This window comes from Gymnogyps californianus, chromosome 18 (assembly GCF_018139145.2).
Source record: "Gymnogyps californianus isolate 813 chromosome 18, ASM1813914v2, whole genome shotgun sequence".
Classification (NCBI taxonomy): domain Eukaryota; kingdom Metazoa; phylum Chordata; class Aves; order Accipitriformes; family Cathartidae; genus Gymnogyps; species Gymnogyps californianus.
This window is the reverse complement of record NC_059488.1, coordinates 3,875,288-3,897,594: the sequence shown is the minus strand read 5'-3', so window position 1 is coordinate 3,897,594 and position 22,307 is coordinate 3,875,288. Positions and strand designations below refer to the sequence as shown.

General features: G+C 53.9%; 2 protein-coding genes across 3 annotated transcripts in view; one reads left to right on the top strand and one right to left on the bottom strand.

Moving 5' to 3' along the window:
- The window catches only part of ASTN2 (astrotactin 2), a 361,993-nt gene that overhangs the window by 239,793 nt on the left and 99,893 nt on the right, over positions 1-22,307 (top strand). For both annotated transcript variants that reach the window (XM_050908006.1, XM_050908007.1), the window contains exon 17: positions 15,773-16,038. In XM_050908006.1, the coding sequence (XP_050763963.1) occupies positions 15,773-16,038 (266 nt within the window). The remainder of the gene's footprint in view (positions 1-15,772; positions 16,039-22,307) is intronic.
- TRIM32 (tripartite motif containing 32) lies at positions 562-4,349 on the bottom strand. The gene is made up of 2 exons (XM_050908008.1): positions 4,279-4,349; positions 562-3,422 (listed from the first exon to the last, which is right to left on the bottom strand). The coding sequence occupies exons 1-2, from the start codon at positions 4,347-4,349 to the stop codon at positions 1,412-1,414; spliced, it is 2,082 nt and encodes a 693-aa protein (XP_050763965.1). The 3' UTR covers positions 562-1,411.

Below are 22,307 nucleotides of genomic sequence, written 5' to 3'. Positions count from 1 at the left end.
ATAAATGCACTGCAGTGTAACTATTATCTGTGGCAGATTAACATGCTACCGCTGTGCCCTATTTAAATGCATCTTTCCTTCAATAAACTATTCTAGGCGAGCAGCACCACACTGAGGTACACATTTATCAGCCAGGAGAGTAGCACTGTGGGGGCCTTGGTTCACACAGCTGCAGTTTTGTGCTTCATTTGGCCCAAAGCCGTGATGAACATGAACTCGGGTGCCTGCTGGTGCCGTAAAAAAAAAAATCTGAGGAATGTAGTGTTTTGCTGTGCAAGGGAAAAAAGGCAATGCACCAATGGACATGCTTCCAAGTATTAAAAAAATAAATGCAGAACAGTCCCCCCCATCCCCATCTCAGCAGTGAGTAGCTTGCACATACGAAGTGCAGATGAGTGGAAACCTATTGCTAAATGCAATGGTCTGGAATGCAGAATAGTGAAGTGCAGGTGAACATACAATATGTTGCATTTAATCTCACTTACTACAGTCTCCCAGTCTTATTCCCCCAGCCCTTCCCCCCTCCCCATGAAGCTTTAGATACCAGACATACCTTCCAAAGACAGTTTCCAGGATACATTTAATAACAAAACAACAGTAAATATCAACCATAGGTTTCCCCTCATTTTTTTTCCTCCAGCCCCCTCCCTTTTCACCCCATTCTACCTAGCAGAACTCTTAGTAGTAACAAAAACCCTGTTGCCCTCAGAGGGCAGTTTTCTGGCTCAGCTCGGTCTCCCACGATTGCACAGTACTCACTTCACATCGAACAGACACGGTTCACCAATGGCATGACAGGGGCAATCTCCTGAATACCAGAAAAACAGAGAGAGAAAACTCTCCCTCGTCAATTTGAAAGTAAAGCTCCGTCTCCACACAGTTTAAGAGGGCTATTTCGTTTTATGCAGTGCTGCAATCAGAAATTGCTTTCTCTAGTAGTCGCCCAGACAACTGCTACCCAGTTCCTTGCGAGTACCACAGTGAGAAGAGGATTGCCTCTCTAGTCCTCCAAGGGAAGGTGATTTAGAGCAGTCAGTCAGTGTTTATGGCACACAGAAAGATACAACAGTTGAAGCTGGAAGCGTAGGAGATGTGGCGAAAGGAGGTGAGGAGGTTTATGGAGTGACCAGTCATTTAGCAAGGAAGCAGTACTCCAGAAGGATGGATCCTTCCCCTCACGCTTGTTCTTTTTTATTGTACGGATTTTATATAAAAAAAGAAGAAAAAAAAGCAGACCACCACCACCACGTAAGCTATTTCGTTTCTAAACACAAAACATGACGGCCTCTGTGCCAAACCCTCTTCAGTTATGGCACAATCTTCCTGAACGTTTGACACTGGTTCCCGTCGGATTCCAATGAGGCTGGAAGAATCTCTGCTGCCAAAAGGGGCTTTACCTAGGGACATGCCTTTAAGGAGTGGAATATCTTCTCAGATGGTAACTATAGATCTTAATGCAATGATCCCAACAGTCCAGCACCAGCAGCTGCCCTTTGGGAGTAATGGCGATACCGACGGGACAGGTGAGTCCTTCCCGGATTAAGATATTATAGCCACCTCCTTTAGGAAAATGCAGGATTTCCTTACGGCTGCTGTCGGCAACAATGAGGTCTCCCCTGGCATCGACGCACATCCCAGCAATGCACCTGAAATCCTCATTCTCGGAGAAGAAGTGGCTAATCTGGCGTCCCAGCTGCCCATCCGGGCCGACGGAGCCAATTGAAAAGCCGCCTTCTAAATGGTGTTCGTACTGCCGGTTTTCCAGGTTAAGCCCCAGCCCTTGAGTAAAGTATATGGTCCCTTCAGCATCGCAGGTGACAAACTTTGGGCGCACTGCGCTACATAAGCAACTGTACTTCACTACCCCCACGCCGCGGTCCACCGTGAAACACCAGAGTTTCCCTCCTTCCACGTCGGTCACTACAAACTGCCCAGACGGCAAGGCGGCGATGCCCCAGGGCTTGCTCAGCTGGCTCCGGTGACACGCCACGCAGTGACCATCCATGGTGTAGACCTTGACAGAGTTATCGTAGCTGTCAGTCACACCTATCAGGCCATGGCAGTTCATGGTGACAGAAAGGGGAGTCAAATTGGGCAAGTCTGCCCCAAGGAAACTCAATACAAAACTATCGATTCCGCTAGGGCTCCGGCGAATCTCCTTCAGAAAGCCCTTGCGGGTAAAAACCTGGATTCGGAAATTGCCTCGGTCTGCCACAAGCACCTCACCTTGCAGGGTGACATGTAGGCTGACAGGGAGATTAAACATGCCTGGCAGGCTGCCCTTGGAGCCCATCTTCTTGATGAAGTGACACTGCTGGATGCTCGTGGCTGCTTCAGGCATCCTTGGCTTGGCTGGTGAGGAATTCGGTGTGCAGCTGGCCTCTTCTTGCACCAAGTCAGGCTCCCTAAATGATGCTGATGAGGATGCTGCAGTTTCCATGAGCGATTCCTCCATGTTAACGGTCCGGGGTTTCTTCACCACCTGCCCGATCTGCAGTGGTCCCACATGGCTCACCTTAAGGAGTTCAACCTCTTGAAGAGTCAGCTCCCTTGGGAGACTGTTTGTCAGTTCTGGTTCTTCCTCATCTGCTGCCTCCTCCAAGAGAGCTATATCTCCCTGCTTTATTTTGGCAAGGAAATAGTCACAGCGAGACATTATCTGCACTTCTGCTAAGTTCAGCAGATAAGCTTGCTCCTCCATTACCTGATTGTTTACCTTCTCCACTTCAGACAAGGAGGTGGTGAAGAACTTGCGTGACCTGGCCAGTTCTTCCTGGATCTTGCGCTCTTCTTTGCTGTAATCTTGCAGAACTGCTTTGTATCTAGATTGCAGGTCTCTCGAAACACCTTCCAGAGACGCTTTTCTTTTCTGCAGATCGCCCATGAGCTCCCGAAGTCTGGCAAGCCTTGTCCCAAATTCCCTCCTGCGCTCTTCAGCAGCCTCTTTGATAGCAATGACTCTGTGCCCTTGGGGCATGTGTGATGTCTCCTTGCACGGCTCACATAAAACCAAGCTACAGCTCTTGCAGAAATGTCTTGGCAACCTTCTCCCACAGACCTTGCACATGAGAAGACCCACCACTTCCCCCAGTCCAGCGGTGTCTATGATCTTCAGCACAGTAAGATTGTCAGTCAGCTGAGCTAAGCTCGTGATCCGCGTGATTTTGCTGCAAAAGGGGCACCGTATCCCATTAATGCTGTTTGCTAGGAGTTTCTCCAAGCACTGTTTGCAGATGGTGTGCCCGCAGTGTAAGAGCTTGGGTCTCAGGTGCTCCTCAGTGAAGGACTCCATGCAAATGGGGCACTCCAGGACCTCTCGGAGTGCATCCGAGTTGAGATGAGGGGCGGCAGCCATGGCTTTCCAAGGCAGCTTTAGCCGGTGCAAAGTCTTGTACTCGCATCTATTCCAAGGTGCTCTGACTCTGTCCAGAAAGAAAAAAGGACATGTGATTTATGTCATCACCAGCAGTTACATATACATGCAATTTATTTCTGATTTATCACCCAACCCTGGAAAAAAGAAGCCCAGTTAGCTTCTCCACATTTGGAAAGGATGGATTAGTCATAACGAATCTCAGAGTGGGCAAATTCCAAAACTAACTTGCAGCTCCTAGTGCGATGAATTATTCACTTGCAAAATTTATAAGTAGAACTGAAAGAAGTGTAATGGCAGCAATAAGGAAGCCCAATAGATATTGATGACTGAATCATCTCCTCATGGTGCCCATCTCCCGCTGCCAAGCCTCCGAGTTTACATAATTTACTGAAACCCAGGGAGATTAAACCAAGCATTCAAAATGTTGCACATCAAAAGAGGAACCAGATGGTGCAACGCTTTAGGACATTAATATATCACCTCTGGAGACCTGCATTCAGATGTGACATCAGATACGAACAAAATAAATGTGGTTGTTTTACTCTGCTTTTCTAGATAGCCAAAATAAATTTCCAAGGTTTCATATGTTTGCCAGAAAGTGAAACTAGAAGGAATGATTTGTCAGCTTCCACTCGTTCTGGGAATGACTGTACAGACTGAAAACACACGGTGAAGATTTTACACCAGTGTATTTCATTAACCTCTGCCATGCTGCATCATGCTTCAACATGCAAATTAAACACAGCTCGATGCGGCAGTGTTCTAGCAGGTATTAGCAATAATGGAGTTAACAGACAACTCCAAACATTCGTTAATATATACTACAAGTGTTCACTATTAGTTCTTGAACTTAGCTTAATTGCATATAATTTCTCCTTATTTTACAATCCTGTGGCGTTGACCTCATTCTTGTATTCTGGGTCAGGCTTATACCACTCTGGTTGCCGTTCAGCTTCAATCCAGGTTTCTCCATCCTCACATCCCTCACAGCAGGGAGCAGATCCCAGCAGCTCTCTTGCTAAAGCAGCCATCCATTCAAAAGGAACAGAAGAGGGTTCACATCATTAAGTTATTATTCAGTAGACTGGGTTTCAATACCTTTGCTATTGCATTGCTTAGCCATTAAAAGAAATGGGGAAGAAAACATTTCTTCTAGGGGGAGAGGAGGAGAAGGAAGTAGTTAGTCTTTAAAATGAAGAGACGGTCACAGAGGGATGTGAACAGCTTTTTCTGAATAATGGCTGCGTGCGTGCAGCACTCTCACTTCCCTGCTGGGTTTGCCTGCTTCATCCGCGGGAGCATTTCAGACAGAAAGGTTCAGTGTATTTCAGTTTACCATTTGCTCAAGTGGAAGAAGACAACTGCCATGAAGAAAAGTTCTTTATGTTTTACAGAGAAGGAAAAAAAAAAAATCATTTTAGTTTATCAGCCGCAGTTCACAGTCCTTTAAAGCCCCCGTTTCAGGAAGGGATTCAGTGGCGTAGCAGAATCTCCACGTACCAGGCTGGGATCTGATCCTTGGCTCGACGGTGGCACGATGAGTGTCACATCTCCAGCACCCGGGGAGCAGGGGCACTCCAGGCGCTGGCTGCCGCTGGCACTGAATACACTTCCCTTCTCTTCTGAGCATGTACCTGGGGAAGCAGAAGCCTGGGCACTGCCATGTAGATCAGAAACCTTCCTCTGAGGGATGAAAAATCTGTATTTCAAAACGATTTTTAAAAATGAAACACAGGATACCAGATCCATTATTCTTATTTTCCTTGGAAATATGTCAGAAGCTTTGGTTAGGGGAGGATGAGGGAGCAGCACAGACACCCGATACACCAGATAGTTACATAAAAAGCCACCTTCAAAAGAAGTATTTTCATTAAAGAACAATGGCAGAGGGGATTTTGTTTAAAGTTAGGTTCGTTTTTTACAAAGATGATTTGTACAACATTCTTTTCATATATAAACCCCTTTTATTGGAATGCCAGCATGTGCCTTAGTAACGTGAAATTATTTTTACTGCTGCGCTTTTATCTTTCTCTCGGACTCGGCTGTGCCTTCGTGGAAGTTTCCTAAACAGCGAGTTGTTCGTGCGTATCAGTCCCTCCCAAGGCAGTTCCTCTGACGCAGAGCAGGGTATTAGAGAAAGCCTCAGCTGAGCATCAAGCTGTAAATTCTGTGAGTTTGGTTGCCTTATCTTCAGAAAATTTTCCTGCCGTAGCTTCTCTTCTCGCTCCGTAGTTTTTAGTTGGGGTGCGTGGTGAGACAACTAGTTTCGCTTGTAATTCATGGCTTGTGTCATTAACAAGTTAAAATAACAGGGTAAAGCTGCACCTTCTGCCTCGTGACTGTCTCCCGCAGCGTTTATGACAATAGTTCAGTGACGACTACAAAACCGTCGCGACAGCGCACGGCTCGGGGGGGTTTTTTGCTGCAAGCAAATGCTTGCAGCCTCTCCCGCTTGCAGCAGCATCCACGCACTGAAGCAGTCTGACGTCGTTAACTGAACCCGGGTCGGGAGGCAGCGTGCGGGCTCTCAGGGGGGAGACACGCGGCTTTAACGGGCGCACAGACCGACGGCACGCTCGGTTCGGCACAAACCGCCGTTTTAATCGCAGGACGAGCCCCCTCCTGCCTCCCCCCCCCCCCCGCCCGCCGCGGCCTCCGCTGGGTTCGAGCAGGTGCCCGGGTAAGGCCCGGGGCGGCCGCGGCCCGAGGGGGCTCGGCGGGGCGGACCCACCCCACCCCGGCACGGCCGCCGAGGGGCTCTCACCGGCGGGGAGCGCCCGTCCCGCGGAGGCGCGGCCCGGCGGGTGTCCAGGCGGGGCTGCCCGGCCCGGCCGCCCCCCTCCCCAGCCCGCCGAGGCCGCCCCGGGGTGGGCCCCGGCCCCGGGCCCGCGGCTGTGAGGGGGGGTCCGTCCCGCCCGCCGCCGCCGCCGCCGCCCGCGCCCCCGCCCCGCCTGCAGGGGGCGCCGCCGCCGCGGGGCCCGGGGTGCGCCCTACCTGCCCGCCGCTCCCGGGACGCGCGCCGCTCCCCGGCATGCCACGCGCCGCCGCGCCGCCGTGACGTGTGCGTCGGGCCGCGGAGCATGCCGGGAGATGGAGTCCCGGGAGAGGGGGGGGGGGGCGGGCGGCGTGGAGCCGGGGCCGCCATCGGGGCGGGGGCCGCCCGAGCGGGTCCGGCGGCCGAGGCGGGGCCGGGGGAGGAGGAGAGGCTGCGGGGGGGGGTCCATCCACCGGGCAGGAGGATCGGTAAGGGCAGGCGGTGGGCCTGCAGGCCGGTCCCGGGCCTGCCACCGCCGGGGGCTGGAGCAGGGACCTGGTCGGCCAGGGAGCTCCCAGGTCGGCCAGGCTCCCTCCTCCGCACTTGTGCTGTGCTCTTTCTTTCGAGGAAAATTAAAAGAAAAAAAAGGAAACAGAAACATGTTTTCTTTATCTTTTTTTTTTGTTTATTACATGCAGTTTTGTGACGCGCAGGTTGGGCCGCGCCCTTCCCCTGATCAGCCGGCACTGCTGCCGGAGCAGCCCCTTCCCTTCCCCCTGCCCTCGGTCCTGCCCCTGCGCCGGGTTTTGCGTCCCCTGCTGAAAATTTGTCTGTCTTGGTCCGTTTCATAAACTGCGTTGGAGCAGCCCGGGGACTCCCAGGACAAAAAGGACTGTTTTAGGTAGAGAGCGGCAAATGTAATCAGTTGACTGGGTGATGCGCATAATATCGTCAGTGAATAGGGAGGCAGCTGCAGTTGCTTGTGGAAGGACTTGCTCGGGGCGCGTCCTGGTTGATGTTAATTCCTTTCCCACAGCGGCCCCGATTCTGGCACTGGTGGCCAGCGGTCGGTGCAGCTGCCGTGGCGCAGGCAGGGCATCATCGGTTCGGGGGGAATCGAGCAGTTACGGGGTTTGCTGTCGATCAGAGGACAGCTTGCGTTGCCTGGTCATTTGATTCACCTGCTCATGCCTGGGAGGTAGTGAAGGATGGCGTCTCCGTTAGACCTGTGCAAGGCTAACGACCGGAGTCATTAATCATAGAATCAATCGTTTCCCTCCTGCCTCTTTGCTTCTCCTCCTCATTCCTCTGGCCTTTATTTCTGACCTCTCCGCCTGTCAGATGGGCTCTCACGCTGCCTGCAGGCTGGCAGCAGTAGCCAGAGGCAGGGGTTTAGCCACTGGACCGTGGCTTTGCTCTGCCCTGGTGTTTCTTGGGGTCGTGCTGGTGCAAGGGCCTTCGGTAAGGCGGGTCCCGTTCCAGCTTGGCTTTCGCTCGGCCATCATGAGACTGCTTTACAGATGGTGGAGAGACCAGCTCTACTGTGACCCCGTGGGGCTGTATAGCAGATCAGGAAATGTCTGGGCTTGGGGCTTCGCTCTGTGGGAGCGGGAAGAAGCCCAGGCCTGGGCAGGCAGGTCCAGGGGAACCGTGTCCTTCACACACCAGCAGTGCCGCGGCTCCGGTGCCGCCAGCAGCACTGCTGGTTCCAGCAGCATCCAGGCAGTATCCCGCAGTCAGCCCTACTCGTGGGCTGATGTTGCAGGTGGAGGTCCAGAGGCTCGGAGGAGTTTGCTGCCTGGGGAGGAGGCGAGCCCTGGGTTTAACCATTTCTTGTAAACCCTCCCTGTGGCCTCTCTGCCTGCATGCCCGGGTGGGAGTGCGGCACAGCCGGCAGCCATGCCGGCAGCTGTGGGGCCATGCCCAGACCTTTCAGCAAAAGCTGCAGCACATTTCCAGTGCTGCTTGCTCACCCGCTCCAGCAGCTGCCAACCAGGACCGAAGAAAGTACTAGCATAATGCAGCAATTCTTGCCACCTTCTGTTTTTGGTATTTTTTCTACTTTTTTGTATTTAGAATAGAATAGAATAGTTCAGTTGGAAGGGACCTACATCCGAGCAGCTATCAGGAGCAGCAAGGAGCAGCAATGTGCACCGTGGATGCACTCAAAAGGCAGAGAGAGCAAATTCAAAGCCTGACCAGGGTTGCAAAAGCAAATGAGTGAGATTTACAGTCTCCTGTTTCATGCCGTGCTTCAGGCTCTGAGCAGCAAACCTCAGCAGGACCCACCCGGGGAACCAGCGGTTCCCTGGGGGTGTTACTGTGCCTGGGGAGGGGACACAGAGTTCACTCCCAGTTCCTGGCATCACCAGGGAAATGGTCTTTCAGCCCCTGATGTATTTTCCAGTGAATAAAAGTGGACGTAAGCATTGAACTAGGGTGGTCTGGCAGATTTTGTGAGGGCACCCACACCTCAAAGTGAACACTGTGAGGAAAAAATAATGGTAGGAATAAGGAAATAAGCTTTTAATGCATCCTGGGGAGAAAACAAAGGACTCTCTGGATCTGGTTAGAGATGATAACGATGAGCTAATGATGTTACCCAGCGCATCAGAGCATGGGGACCCTGTGCCATGACGAGGAAGGATGGGGAGGCTGTTCAGCCCGGGACCCCGGTCACCCTGACCCCCTGGCAGGGTGGCGTGTCCCACGGGGCTGCCCCACGCTGGTAGCCAGCCAGCCAGCCGGCAGGGCTTGGTAGATCTCGGACATCCCATGGGAAATGGGTGTGCAGGTGTGTTGGAGCAGGGAGGGAGCCAGCTACTGATACGGGTCTTACACAGCAGCCCGTGGGGGGCGGCAGCAGTGATTTGGGGGGTCATGGAGCCGCCCTTGCAGGGCCGTAGTGGCTCAGAGGCAGGGGGGCGAGCACTGAGATGCTGCCAGGGGTCGGATGAGCAGGGCAGGGCTTCGGTTGCTCTTCCTGGGAGCCAGTGCAGGCAGCGGCGTGGCAGTGGGGACCATGTAGGGCTCTGCAGAGCTAGTTCCTTTGATAAACCGAGCTCAACAGTGATGCTTGCACCGTCCCCTTTTACAGAGGTTTATCAGTGGTCTCTAAAAGCTCTCTGGGGTTTTTTTTCTTAATACCACATGCTTGCAAGTCTGTGAATGTCTCATCTGAAGCTGAGGTTACCGCAGAGCCTGCCTGTCTGACCTGCAGGCAGAGGAGATGGTCTGCCTCCGGATTCTCCCTGCCGGTACCTTCAGGACCAGCCCGAGGGCAGAGGGGCTCTCGCGGGCAGGCAGGGGTCACGCGTGCCGCTGAGCCACCAGCACCGCGGTGCGGTTCTCTGGCCACTCCGTGCAGTTGGGTGTTGGGGCACTGAGAGTCCGCAGGGTTCTGTGTTTAATTGAGTTAGGTTAATTGGCTGGGAGCAGCGGTCAGAGCATCAGCAGGGAGAGGGGGATTTGCAGAGGGAGACTGCGGGGGGGGCAGAGGCAGGCAGGCAGCCGGCAGCATGGGGCTCTCCGGACATAATAGGGGGAGAAAAGGGGTCACAAACCATCACGTTCAGGAGATTATCACGTGTTGGCACTCAGGGATGTTACCGGACTCATCTTTCCGAGGCATGGGGCTCCCTGAAGGATGAGGCCCCGGAGGTCCCGGCGGAGGGGCTGTGGGGTGACAGCGGCAGAGCGAGCGGTGGCGGGATCTCCAGCCCGAGAGCCATCCTCCCGCGATGCCACGAGAGGGCAGCAGGTCCTCACGGACCGCCGTGGCCACAACTGCCCCGCAGCCACGCCGTGGCAGGGCCCCACGCCGTGGCAGGGCCCCATGCCACCCCACCGGCTGCTCCGGGGGGCTCGGCGGAGGTGTCCCACGGGCGCGCGCCTGCCGTTGTTTGCAAGCCCCAGCATGCACGCTTCTGGGGTCTGCACTCACATGCTGCATCCCTCCCGGACAGGCTGTAGTCATGCCTTCACCCAGGCTTCCCATGCGGGATGCCCTGCTGTGGAATGGCTGCGTTCCTCAAAAGATGGGTAGCGGTTCCTAGGTGAGCCCTCCCTTGACCCGGCCCACGTGTGAGCCCCGGGGATGCAGGCATTGCTGGCTGCTTGGCGGTTTGGCACAGCCAGCCTGAGCCGCTGCCGGTACGGCATTTCCTAGGCAGCAGCAGGGGCTGGCACCGTGCTGCTTGCACACATGGGTGCCTGTGACAGAGGAGCACTGCTGGCTCCCCCAGACATCGCACCCACACCTTCCTCGCAGCCCCAAGCAGCGTTTGCCCATCGCTAACAGCGGGCAGCATTAAATCTGTCCAGACTCTTCATAGACCTGGTGGTTACCGCACTGACAATATCTCACGGCAAGAGAAATTCCTAGGCAAACACATCTATTGATTTTCTTTCTAACTCCCTTTCAATGGATTTGCCAGCAAATGGGGTATTATTCCACCAGGTAATAAACGCGCAGCCTGTGCCAGCGGATGTGTATTGGCTGTAAATCCCCACTGCCCTGCCTGTGGTGGCACTAGGTCTGTCCAGCCGGAGGGTGGTGTAAAGGGGAGGTGGACCAGAATTACCTCTTCCTTGCATGAAATGCAAAACCCAGGTCCTAAATCAGGCCCAGCTGAGCAGCCCGTCGGTGTCAGTGGGGTTAACCTGCTGAGCCTGGAGGAATCCCTACCTGGGTCTGTTCCTGATGTTCCCTCTATGGCTTCAGCTGGAGAGCCTTCTCTCCTTGTTCCAAGCATTTCTGCTGTTGAAGAGCTACCACATCCTACCCCTGATGTGGCTGCATTCTTGTGGTAAGTGGAGTGATTCCCAGTTTTGGAATGACTTGGGATCTTTTGGAAGAGGTGCTGTATAAAATGCTGGACCACTAGCAAACCCATCGTCTCCTGGGAGCTCTCAGGACAAAACAGCACTCCGATACAAAAGAATTAGCTATTATGCTTTTGTTATTGTTATAGTAGTGGTGTTATCGTGCTTCCCTCTTGTCCAAGCACTAGGAGGTGCTGCTGGTAACGCTGGAAGCATTTCCCCACATCTGCAACTGCTGCATCCCGAGCAGGGACCCCTGCGCGCTGTGCAGGCAGTCACCTCATGCTGTGGGGTTATTAAATCCTGGTGGAGCACAGAGACAGAGCCAGGCACCCCAACAGGCGAGCGGTACCTCTGCACACTCTGTGCTGCTCATCCTCCCTTTCTTACGCAAGGCTTGACGCTTGGCGGAAGGCTGTTATTTTATTTGTTTTGTTGTGTTGTTGGGTTTTTTTAAATACATATTTCAGACAAACAAACAAACTAATAACTCCCACAAGTTGCCATGATGTGTCCAACCACATCCGCGGCGCTGTGCTTCCAAACAGATGTTGCCAAGATTCAGCTGAGTCGCCAGCAGCGTTAGCGAAAGCATGTTCAGATGCAAGGGCTGATAAGGAATCCCTCTATCCTTGCTGCTGCTGCGCTACAGCCCCTGCAGCCCAGCCTCATCCTCCTGCCAGAATGGGACCTTTGGAGCACCCTAGCAGCAGTCACCTGCAAAGCCCTTCCCTAGGAGTGAAGCAGAGGCTTTGCAAGAGCAATCTGAGTGCCCTGGGAGGTTAGCTAGTTCTGCATGGGGCTCGTGCAATGTGGACCTGAACGCTGAAGCTGGGTTTACTTACTCTGGACTGGACCCAGCTTGCAGTGAGGACAACAGGAGCGTTTCTGTTGGCTTCACTGGCAGCTGGAGATGGCATTGCAATGGTATGTTGCAGGGTCTGGTTCTGATTCTCTCCAATCCAATGGCTAAAACTTCCTTTGACTTCATCGGGAATAGGGTTGGGCTGCCCGTATTTTTGTTCAAGAAGAAGCCAGTCAGCTGGGCCTCAGCACTGACGAACGTTGTACAGCAACTAGGTAATAAAAGCCAGACCGAGCCTCCAGGAATATGCAGAGTTTCTCCAGTTCACTGTCGGGTTTGCTGTGGGGAGAGTGGGCTGGCCCCCCAGCCCCCTCCTTGCGTGCAGGCAGCTGAGCAGATAACCGAAACTCATCTCAGAGGTAGGAGAGAGGGAGATAGAGGGACCCCGATCCCTTCTCCCTGGGCTACAGTTGCAATGGCAGGTCCAGGAATAAAGGAGTGTATTTTGGGGGAAAATACCTCCCAGATCTGAATAACTGCTCTGTGAGATACCATGAGTGGTGGGTGATGTGGGTAGGAAGAGAAGGAAGCGCAGTCTCCGTCAAGGAAATCGCCAGCTTTCTAGGGATGAGGCACCTGGAGCTGATGCTTTCCACCCCCTGAGCAAGCAGATGAGGAGCAGTTCCTCCTCGCTGCCTCTCCCCGGCTCTGGAGGAGCTGGCTCCCAAGCAGGGTGTGCAGCTGGCACTCTCAGGTAGGTTTTAATAGCAGAAACGGGGTCATTATTTTGCTAGGACTGTACTTAAGCCCCCAAAGCTCGTTCCATAAAAGCTACCAGGAATTGCTATCCAGTGCTGATGACTTCCAAGTGCTCATCTGGATGAGAGCTGGCATTTTGGCAGTGAAGCCCGTCTCCCTCTGCTGAGCCATGTCCTATTTCATTTTCCTCCTTTGGAGTTGTACCCAGAGCCTTTTCAGTACAAGGGAACACCGTGGATCCCTTGCCAGCACGCTGAACCAGTAAGCTGGGCTGCAGTAACCCCTTACATCCCCAGGAATGGGGGTCCTTTTCCCCAAAATGACTGGGGCTTCAACTGTTATAAAGAGGATTAAATGCAGACAGCCGTTTCCACCTTAGCTATGAAGTCTGCTCTCCTGACAAGTCTAACATGAGTCACCAGGCTCCATGGTTTATCTTCTGTTGCTGAATGTATGGCTGCTATGGAAGAGGAGCTGCACTACTCACACAGTTTTCTACCTTACTTTATTTGCAAACATCTACACTTCCCCCTGTGCAGCTCCATTTGATGACTGCTGCTCCTGAAGCGGCTTTGCTCCAAGTTTCCCTCAGGAGAGAGGAGGAACCCTCACTTTCATACCAGTCCCTTTGGAGAGCTCTTGAAACCACCACCTCCACCACCCCCAGCTACAGTGCCCTTTCCTGGGAGCGATGGGTGAAGGAGGTGGCGGGTAGTGCAGGATATGTTGGACGAGCTCATGTTCATTTTCTTTTCTTGCTAAAGGGGCTGTGTTGTCAGGGTGGATGCTGAAGGACAGCTCTCCATGTCTAGCCCACCATTTGCAGGGAAGCTATGTCCTCTCCTTCCCCACTGCGACGTGTCTGGTGGAGCACCGCTGCACGGAGCTTCATCTGTATTCCCGAACGGGGCAGCTAATGCAAGGGCTTGAATCTAAGCTCTGACAGCTGCGTCAGTCGGGGGTGTCCCTCAGCATGGGGCAATGCAGGGAGACTGGACACTCTCCTGCAGAGGGAAATTCTTGCTCGGAGGTTTATTTTGCTCCTTACTTGCCTTGGCTTGCTCCTTGCAAACACAGACCGTAACTGAGGAGGACCAAGGGAGGTTGCTCTTCCTGCTTATTCATCTCACTCCTTACTGCTTGTTTGTACTCGAAGAGCATGTGAGCACTGTGTGCGCATGCATCGTGTGCCCTGTGCTTCAACGCAGAGAGGATGGGTGATGTGGGGGGAGAAGCACAGAGTGGATAGCTTGGAATGGAGCTTCCAACGAGGCATTCCCAGAGCAGTGCTCTAGCAGCTGGACCATGCTGCCCATCCAGCCTGGGCTGTCTCCAGGTCTTCTTCCAGGTGTTGGTGGAAGCCTATATGTGTGATTTGAACAATGATTTTTGGAAAGCCTTTTAGAAAGGCTTGAAACTCTGTACCACATCTCCAGACAAGCCTTAGCTAAGCTTAGGCTAAGCCATAGCCTGTGTTAAGGACACATCCAGACATTTGATGCTAGTGGTCTATAATTCTTAGCTATAAAGCCAATAATTCAGGAAGGAAGGTTTGATATTCTATTGCCAATCATGACATAACTGATTCCACCTTCTCTTCAGCTCTATGTTCATGTTCTCCCTTAAAGCATGGCTCCAAAACTTACTTCCCCGTGGAGGATCTCTGAAATCACGGCTTCAGCTCTGGTGAAGAAGCTTTGCAGCCCAGAAGTGTCATTGTCATCTCCTTCTTTCTCTTCTATATGTAGTTTAGTAGTGTTGTTTAAAAAAACGTTACTCTTATCCAGAAGCGAGAAGAGGCTCATGGTATCACCTTGTAGCTTCCCTCTTTCTGAGCCATCCAGTTTATCATGGCTTCATGGCTTTCCCTTATGAGGCTTGAAGTTGCCTGGAGCTGCTCTTCTAGAAAATAATCTCTCCAAGAACTAGGTCCAACTCTCATTTTCCATGTCTGTGTACACCAGTGTCTCCCTAGATGTTGAGACATCTCCTCACAGCCTTGTTTTAATTTATCTTAGCAACTGCCCCCCTTTTATTCCACTGAAAGATGGGTTGGTTGGAATTTGCTCTTTCTTCCCACGACAGCTTTGATCCTGCGCACAGAAGTGTTCCCTGACAGCCAGACAGCAGGGAAGGGCTGTCCCTCGCCTGGAGGGCTTCAGGTGTCATGAATGAATACTGTGTTTACTTGTATTTCTAATTGACTAGAACCTTGCCAGATCAGCTGCATGTCGCTGCAAGCCAAGGGCGTTGAGATAATCCTTGTTCCTCTACAGCTCCTTCTTGGGACTGAGAAGTTGTTGCTGGAGGCAACAGCCATCCAGCTCATGGTGTTGGGAGCCTCATTTGCGCACAGGATGGAGAAAGGCTTTTCTTCTGTAGGTCTATCACCAGGTTGTAAAAGGTGGGCCTTCCTTCTTGGGTCAACCCGAGAGGAGTGTCTATAGATAAAGAGTTTAAATAGAAGTGTAAAGGACAAAGCTGGGAGTCCTGTCTCCTTTGCTCAGGGTATCACCAGGTGTGATACTTTCCTGGTCCTTAGTGAGCGTTTGGACTAAGGCAGAAGAAAGTAAGGCTCTCCAGGTCTGTCGCCTTGTGGTTAAGACCACCAGGAAGTTTCACAATGGGTTTTAAAGGCCTGAATATTTCCTGACAGCGGAGTGTTGACAGTTTGGTTTTGGTAACGCCTCCATCTATTCCCTGTGCAGTGAGTTTGTTCCGGTACCCGCTTACCCCCTCTGCCAAGGGGCTTCATCCCACAATGTAGTCTCTTTGCAGCCTCCTTTGGGTCCGTCTCAGTGGATAATGTGTCACCCAAAAGAGAGAGCTAAGGACCACAGGGACTAGAGAGGGCTGGTGTTGGGGTGGGCGTGAGGGCACTCAGCTCTTTGACCTGGTCCCTTTGGAGAGGTTTCTCTTTGGCAAGGAGGATATACTTGGGTGGTTTTGTTTCATTTTGAAGTGCAGAAAGTGAATATGCAAGTTACAAAAAAGGAGAAGGAGAATACGGTCAGTTCTGCCACTCTAGAAGTGCTTGTCTGGAAACGCTCACACTTTCTACCCACTCCCAAGCAGTGACCTCAAAGTCCTGTTTTTCTCCTTCTCTCCTTGACCTTTCTGGTTTCCTGCTCCCACCGGGCCTACACCTTCAGCAGCTGCGTTTGTCCTGGCTGCAGCAAAGTTTGGGTTTGGGAGGATGACTGTGCTGAGATTTATTTAATGTCGTTTGGTTTCTTCCCTCTCCCTAAACCAGAAACAACTGAGCTTGGGAACAAGAAGGAGTTGAAATCCATGCCCTTCATCACCTATCTCTCAGGCCTGCTGACAGCACAGATGCTGTCTGACGACCACCTCATCTCAGGTGTGGAGATCCACTGCGAGGAGAAAGGGCGCTGCCCATCCACTTGCCATTTGTGCCGGCGCCCCGGCAAGGAGCAGCTCAGCCCTACGCCAGTTCTGCTGGAGATCAACCGAGTGGTGCCTCTGTACGCTCTGATCCAGGACAACGATACCAGGGAGGTGAGTGAGCCGGTGACGGACCAGCTCCACCACTATGGTCCTGCCTTTAGTCACCCCTGAAGCCTGCCTTCCTCAGTCTCTGCATAAATGTTGGGTTCCCTGGAGCAGGGCAGTGTTTTCGTGTGCGTGTTTGGTGGGGAACGCTTCAGGATGGTGTCAGCAATGGAGCTGGCACATCCTGCTGCCCACCACCTACAGCCCTCGCAGACCTGTGTCTCCCTGCCTTCAGTACGGTGAAGGCAGTGCTGTGAGCAGCCGGGGCCACGGTCATTCCTGGTGTCCACCCACAGCAGACACCGGTGTGCAGGATGTGTCCTGCGGAGGGGCCTTAGGAGCCAGCCGTCAGGTCAGTCTTTCACTCCTGGCTCTGAGATGTCAGCCGTAGCTGTGCGAGGGGTGGCTGAAGCCCTGCAGGGCTCCAGCGTGGCTTTGCAAAGCACCGGTGCAGAGGGAGGGAATAACCAGCCCCTTGGGACAGTCCCGCAGCCACAGGAGGTCACTGTTACTCCAGGAGGGATCGGCCAAGCTGGAGGTCACCCTTCCCTGGGGCTGGGCTTCTCTGCCTCCTGCAAGAACTTCAGTGTTAATCCTATGGAGATTGATTTCCCACCTTCTCGGTTTGCTGCCGTCCCCCCCGCCCCTCTGCAGCCTTCTGACCCCAATCTCAAGTCTAAAAATGACAGACCTGCTTCAAGTCACTTATTAGCACTGAGCCTGCACTTGATTAAGATGCCTGGAGTGAGCCAGCATGCAGCAGCTGTGGGTGGGACGCAGAGGGCTGCAGGTTGGGAAGCAATCCTAGCACATGGAGGTGTGACCACCAGGAATGACACTTCATCCCCTTGCCAGATCCACGGGCAAAAGAGCCCCTGTGCTTCTCCTGGCACCCAAGTCCCTTATGGGGACTGTCCCTTCCTGCCTACTTCTTGATCTTGTTCCTGCTTTCCCGTCTGTCAACCCTCCTGGTTCTTCCATGCAGCTGTGCCTGACTTCCATACCTCAGTTCCTCTCTCTTTCCAGCTCTTTTCCCCAAACTCCCTCTCTCCCACTATTTTCTCATCCTGCATCCTTTCCCCACCCATGCCTGCTCTTCCCGCTGGGCAATTCTTGTGTAGACATTGACCTGCCATTATCAGCATGTCCAAGGCAGTGCTGGGATGAGGCATTACGGGTACAGGGAGAGCAGTGGGAAAGTTCGTTTCCTTCAGGCAAGAAAGATGCGCTTCTCAGCAGCAATCTGCAAGAAGACAGTTCTTTTTGGGGTACAAGAGTTAGGTTAACCAGTGGGGAAGGGGTAGCAGTGAAAGCAAGCAGAGCCCAGCAGGATCTGGGGGATCTCCACAGACCTTGCTCACCACCAGCTCCCCTTCCTAGCCCTGCACCCAGGTGGCAATGCCACCCTGCCTCTCTGGCCCTGGCCACAAGGTCCCCTCCTCCCCCTCCCCTGTCTCTCCAGCCCTGCCGACACTGCCTGCCCTGCCGGGCTGGCTTGCGGTGTCTCCTTGTCCTGGGGAGCTGGAGCCTGTGTTTCACCAGCAGCAGCAGCCTCCTTCCCTCGCTCCCCTGGCTCTCGCGGAGGGCTGGCCCCATCAGCTGCAGCTGGAGGACAGCCCGCATTGTGCTTTCTGCTGAGGCGCCAGGAAAACCAGCAAACACGCAAACAAACAAAACTCCAGTGAAGCAACCAAACAAGAGAAGCCGTAGCTGTCTTCCAGAGGGCTGCGTTCGATGCATCCCTCCTCCTCCTCCTTCCACCTGCTCACCCAGAGGTGGAGGGGCACCCTCGGGAAGCCTGTCTCTGCAAGGGTGCTGTGTGTGAGTCTGCTCCTCCTTCACCCCAGGGTGCTCTCAGTCAGCGGTGCTGGGGCTAGAGGTGGCAAGGTGAGGGATTCAGGCGGTTGCAGGACGGAGGATGCTGCCGGAGCAGGTGCTAAGGGGACACCGGGAGCTGGTGGCGAGCAGCACGTGCCAGGACAGGTCACCTTGTGCCATCCACAGTGGAGGGTCCTGGGGTGGGGGGCAGGTCGGTGCACGCTGTCCTCTCTGACACCCCCCCTGCCCCGAGCTGGACTGGGTCTCATTGTTTTGGCTGTGGGCTTCTTTTGATGGCAGGCCCTCTCATCAGCCCTGTCCCTGCAGCCCATCCAAGGCCATCCCAATCCCTGCCACAGCAGGATACAGGGAGTGCTTTTTGCCTTCCCTGTCCCTCCTCCTCTTTCCTGGCCATTCCCATTCCCTCAGCATGAAGCCTTTGTCTCACATTAGCTCCGGCGCTTTCCTTTCCCCTTCTTGCTCACTTCTTAAACCTTCATCTGAGCCACTGTCCTGCTCCCTCCATCCCTTCCTCCCCAGCTTGCTTCTCACCTTTCTCTCCATCAGCCTCTCCTGCAGGATATTTATTTCTCTCCCTCTCCTCCCTCTGCTGCCCTTCGGCCCCATGGGCAGGGACGAGTCCTGTACCTGGGGACTGTTATCCACCGCTGCCGGAGGGGCTCGCTGCCACCACGGCACAAACCTCGGCTCTTGGCACTGGAGGTTTTGCCGGGCAGCCTGGGCTGGGCAAAGCTGCACCTGCCTCTCTGGAGGAGAGGGAGCTGATGGTAGCCATGCCCTAGAAAGGACGGTTTGGTGCGGGGTTAGTGCTGCCTGTGTGAGAGCGTGCCCCCATGCCGCTCGGGGACGAGGGATGCCCGCAGGAGCACGGCCTTCCTCTCGCCTTCCCCCGTGAGCAGGGAGGGAGGGTGACTATGAAGGGGAAAGGGGTCTAGGGGCGGTGGGAAGCTGCCACCACCACGGGGGCATCACCTGTCACCGAGACCCAATGGTGTGCCCTGGCCCACTGCAAGCGTGCCGGAAAGCTACCGCCTTAAGCCGCTGCCTCGCTCTGTGCATCAGGATAGGCTCCCAAAGGGCAGGTGCTGTCAGGAGCATCTCGTGTACGGGCTGGATGATGAAATGTCATTTTTCAGCATCAAGTAGGAGGCTGGGGTGGGGGTGGGGGTCCCAGGCACTAGCAGAGTGGCATTTGCCTGTGGCATAAACAAGATTTGCAGATGCCGGGGCTGAACGAAATCCTGCACCTCCGAGCACAGCATCCGCAGCTGAGCGCTCCCCTGCATGCTTTTCCCTGTTCATGTGGATAATACTCAATCGATACAGCAAATGCTGACCTTACGGGAAGTGCAAGCAGATCCCAATTCCCCCGTAGTATTAAAAAAAATAATAATTGTAAACAGTTAAGATCTCTGTTTTTGCATATATGTCCACATAGATAATTAGATACGTGTACAGAGAGAAAGCAAGGTCATTAATAAGGTGGATACCAACACCTATAAAGTTTGCTGAAAGTTTTCCCTTATAAGCCTAGCAGCAGAGATGAGGCAAGACACAGGTAAAGACATTTTGCCCACTTCAGTATGTGTAGGGTTTTTTTAGTAGGTTTGTCTCTTCATCTGCCTCAGTGCAGTGAGTTACACACTTTTTAAAATTTACAACTACCGCACGGTACAAGGCCATGTTCTCAGTTGCTGATGACCTTGCCAGACTCTTAAATGCTGGGGTTTAAGTTTCCGTGCTGGGTGTCTGCCTTGGGCTGATTTGCAGTTTTTCTATGCATGCATGTTTGATTTCAGCTAAAACTGACCATTTCCAAAGGGAGATTGGGTGAAAATAAATTGCTTTGCCCACGTGAAATAAGTTGGAAAACTCTTTATTTCCATGTCATTGGGAACTGCCGTTTTCTTCTTGCTTTGAAGCAAGGGCTTGAAATTTAGAAGGGCTCCAGGAGTCAGGTTTTGCCTTTTGCTGCCCGGGGAGCATTTGTCCGGAGGCATTTGTGCTGTGAGCTTAAGGAAACTGTGTGTGTGTGATCAGCAGGGGTTTGGTCTGTCTCCCCGGTCCTGCTCAGGCATCGTTCCCGCTCCCAGCAGCGGGGAGGAACAGTGTATCAGGGCACTGCCAGTTATTGATGGCCCCTCTTTTCCTTCTTGCTTGCAATGAAACCTACAGATTGAGCCCCTTCTAGGAGGTGTTTCAGCTTCCCCCTGTGGTTTAACGGCGTTGGTCAGAGAACTTGCGTGGTCACTGATAGCTGCAGCCTGGCTGGGGACTTTGGCAGTGCTGGGCAAGGAGCTTCCCAGGGTCAAGGAACTGTGTTTGTACGTCCAAGCACCTTTTAAAGGGCTTTGTTGAATGGCTTTTTCCTAGCCGTCACGGCTGATGTGGCTGTGGGTGGAAGGTTTTGCAGAGGAAGGACTGCTTGCTGGAACAGAGGCAATGCTGGAGTCCTCTCTCCACTGGTCCCGGTCAGCTGGTGAGATTATACTAGTCCAAGTAGGTTTATAGCACCATTGCTGTTATAGCTCCATTGCTCTTCAGTCTAAATGCTCACAATATGAGTTCAAAAGATGTAAAGAGACACAGAAGCTGTGACCTTGGCAGTGACTTCTCTGGATGTCTCTGGAACCTGCATCGTGTTTAGTGCAGACACTAGAGTGATCCCTCTGTTGCCATGTCCAGATGAAGCTGGAGGAGATTCTCCATTGCAGGACTGTGGAAGAAACCTCCACCAGTGTCACTGGCTGGCCAGGCCCAACAACAAAGAGCTTCTATCCGTTGTGGGGCTTTCTGCTGGCAAAATGCCCCCGACACCTTGAGCGCAGGATGCTGTTGAGTGCATGTGATGAGAGAGAAGAGAGATGCGGTGACCCTGGCTGGTTTCCCTCTAGTGAACATCCTGGAGCCAAAGGAGAGGAGAGCCCCACGTCACCCCAGCAAGAGTGCCAGGCTGTGGTGGCCTTCCTCCTCCACCATCAACATAGTCCTGCCTGCCCTCACCCCGTGACATGGGCAACATACTTCTTACTGCCCAGCATAGCCTTGGGAGTCCACCAAGAGGCATGGGCTGAGAGAGTGAGACCCCAGGTTTGCATATTCTGCAAACCTCCACATCCCCGGGCTGGGCTGCAGGAAGGCGAGCCAGGCAGCTAACCCTGAGAGGCACCGGGAGGAGCGGGGATGCCCTGCTTCCCCCATCCCTCCCACTGCCAGCGCCGACCCAGGGAGCGGCACAGAGACCTGGAAGATTCGGTGCACCCGGGAGCCCCTTTGATGGGGATGCACGTGTGCATGGCCAGAGCCACAGGGCAGCCATGGCCAGCGGTGGAGAGGAAAGGGGCAGGCATGTTTGGCAGCATGGTCACTCCTGTTTGTGGTCTGTTCCTTTCCCCCAAAAAAACCTGAAACAAACACAAAGCCGCTTCCGCGGAGCAGCTTGGCCAGCTGCAGAAGTGCTTAGAGGGTGGCGTGGCGAGGGGGGCTCAGGGAAGGGGGCAGGAGACATCAGTCTCGCCCCTGGTGGGAAATGGACTCAAACCCCTGTTGTTTGTATTTAAAGAGACAAATGGACGAGGAGCCTGGGTTTTTAGAAGACCCCGAGGACCTTGATTTAATTCGAAAATTGAGTAATCTCAGCATTTGCCTGCAGCCGCAGCATCCTTGCAGCACACGCGACCCAGCCCGTGGTGTGGAGGTTTGCTGGGGGGCACGTCCCCCCGCTGCCAGCCCCATCGGCCTCGGCAGGAGCCGGGCGCATGGCTCGGACCCTGGCAGGGCTGTTGGCGAGAGCTGCTTCCCTGCCTGTGCATGGACCACAGTGTGCTTGTGCCAGCAGTGCCTGCATGCTGGGGGCCTGCCAGCCCCTGTTGGGTCACCGGCTGGGACGGCAGCTCTCGAGTTTGGAGCAAAATTCCCCATCGCTACTTCCCACCCCTTGCCTGCGAGCACCCGCTGGCCCCAAGGAGCCATTTCTTGCTGAGCATGGCCACTGCTGACTACTTCAGTGTCCCCGGCTGGCAGGGTGGCCTTGGCCAGGGCACTGGGATGCGGACCAGGGGAGCCGCAGGCAGCGAGCATGCCCAGCCTGTGCTCGTGTCCCAGGGGAGTGCTGTGCCGGCTCCAGCAACTGCCCGAGCTCAGCCAGATGGGCAGCTGAGTTATCACGGAGCAGAAGGCAAGCAGGGGCAAAGAGAGGGGAAAGCATCTCTTTCATCTGTCCCATCCTTCAACTACTTACTCTCAGCTCGCTCTGAGGATGCGCTGATGACGATGGAGCACGTGTCCTTCCTCCCACCGGAGCGGGCTAACTGCTCGCACAGAAGATGGCAAAGCGGTGGTGGCAGTTTCAGAGGAGCTGCACAAACTGGTGTCACTTCTCCTCCTGGGTCCAGCTGATCTCCGTGCCCTTGCTGCTCACTTCCTCCGATGGCTGT

Excerpts from the sequence above, each read along its gene's own strand:
- TRIM32 (XM_050908008.1), bottom strand. The coding sequence starts at position 4,349 with ATGGAGAAACCTGGATTGAAGCTGAACGGCAACCAGAGTGGTATAAGC. Across the intron at positions 3,423-4,278 it reads ACCCAGAATACAAGAATGAG|AGTCAGAGCACCTTGGAATA; the intron begins GTCAACGCCACA and ends CTTTCTGGACAG.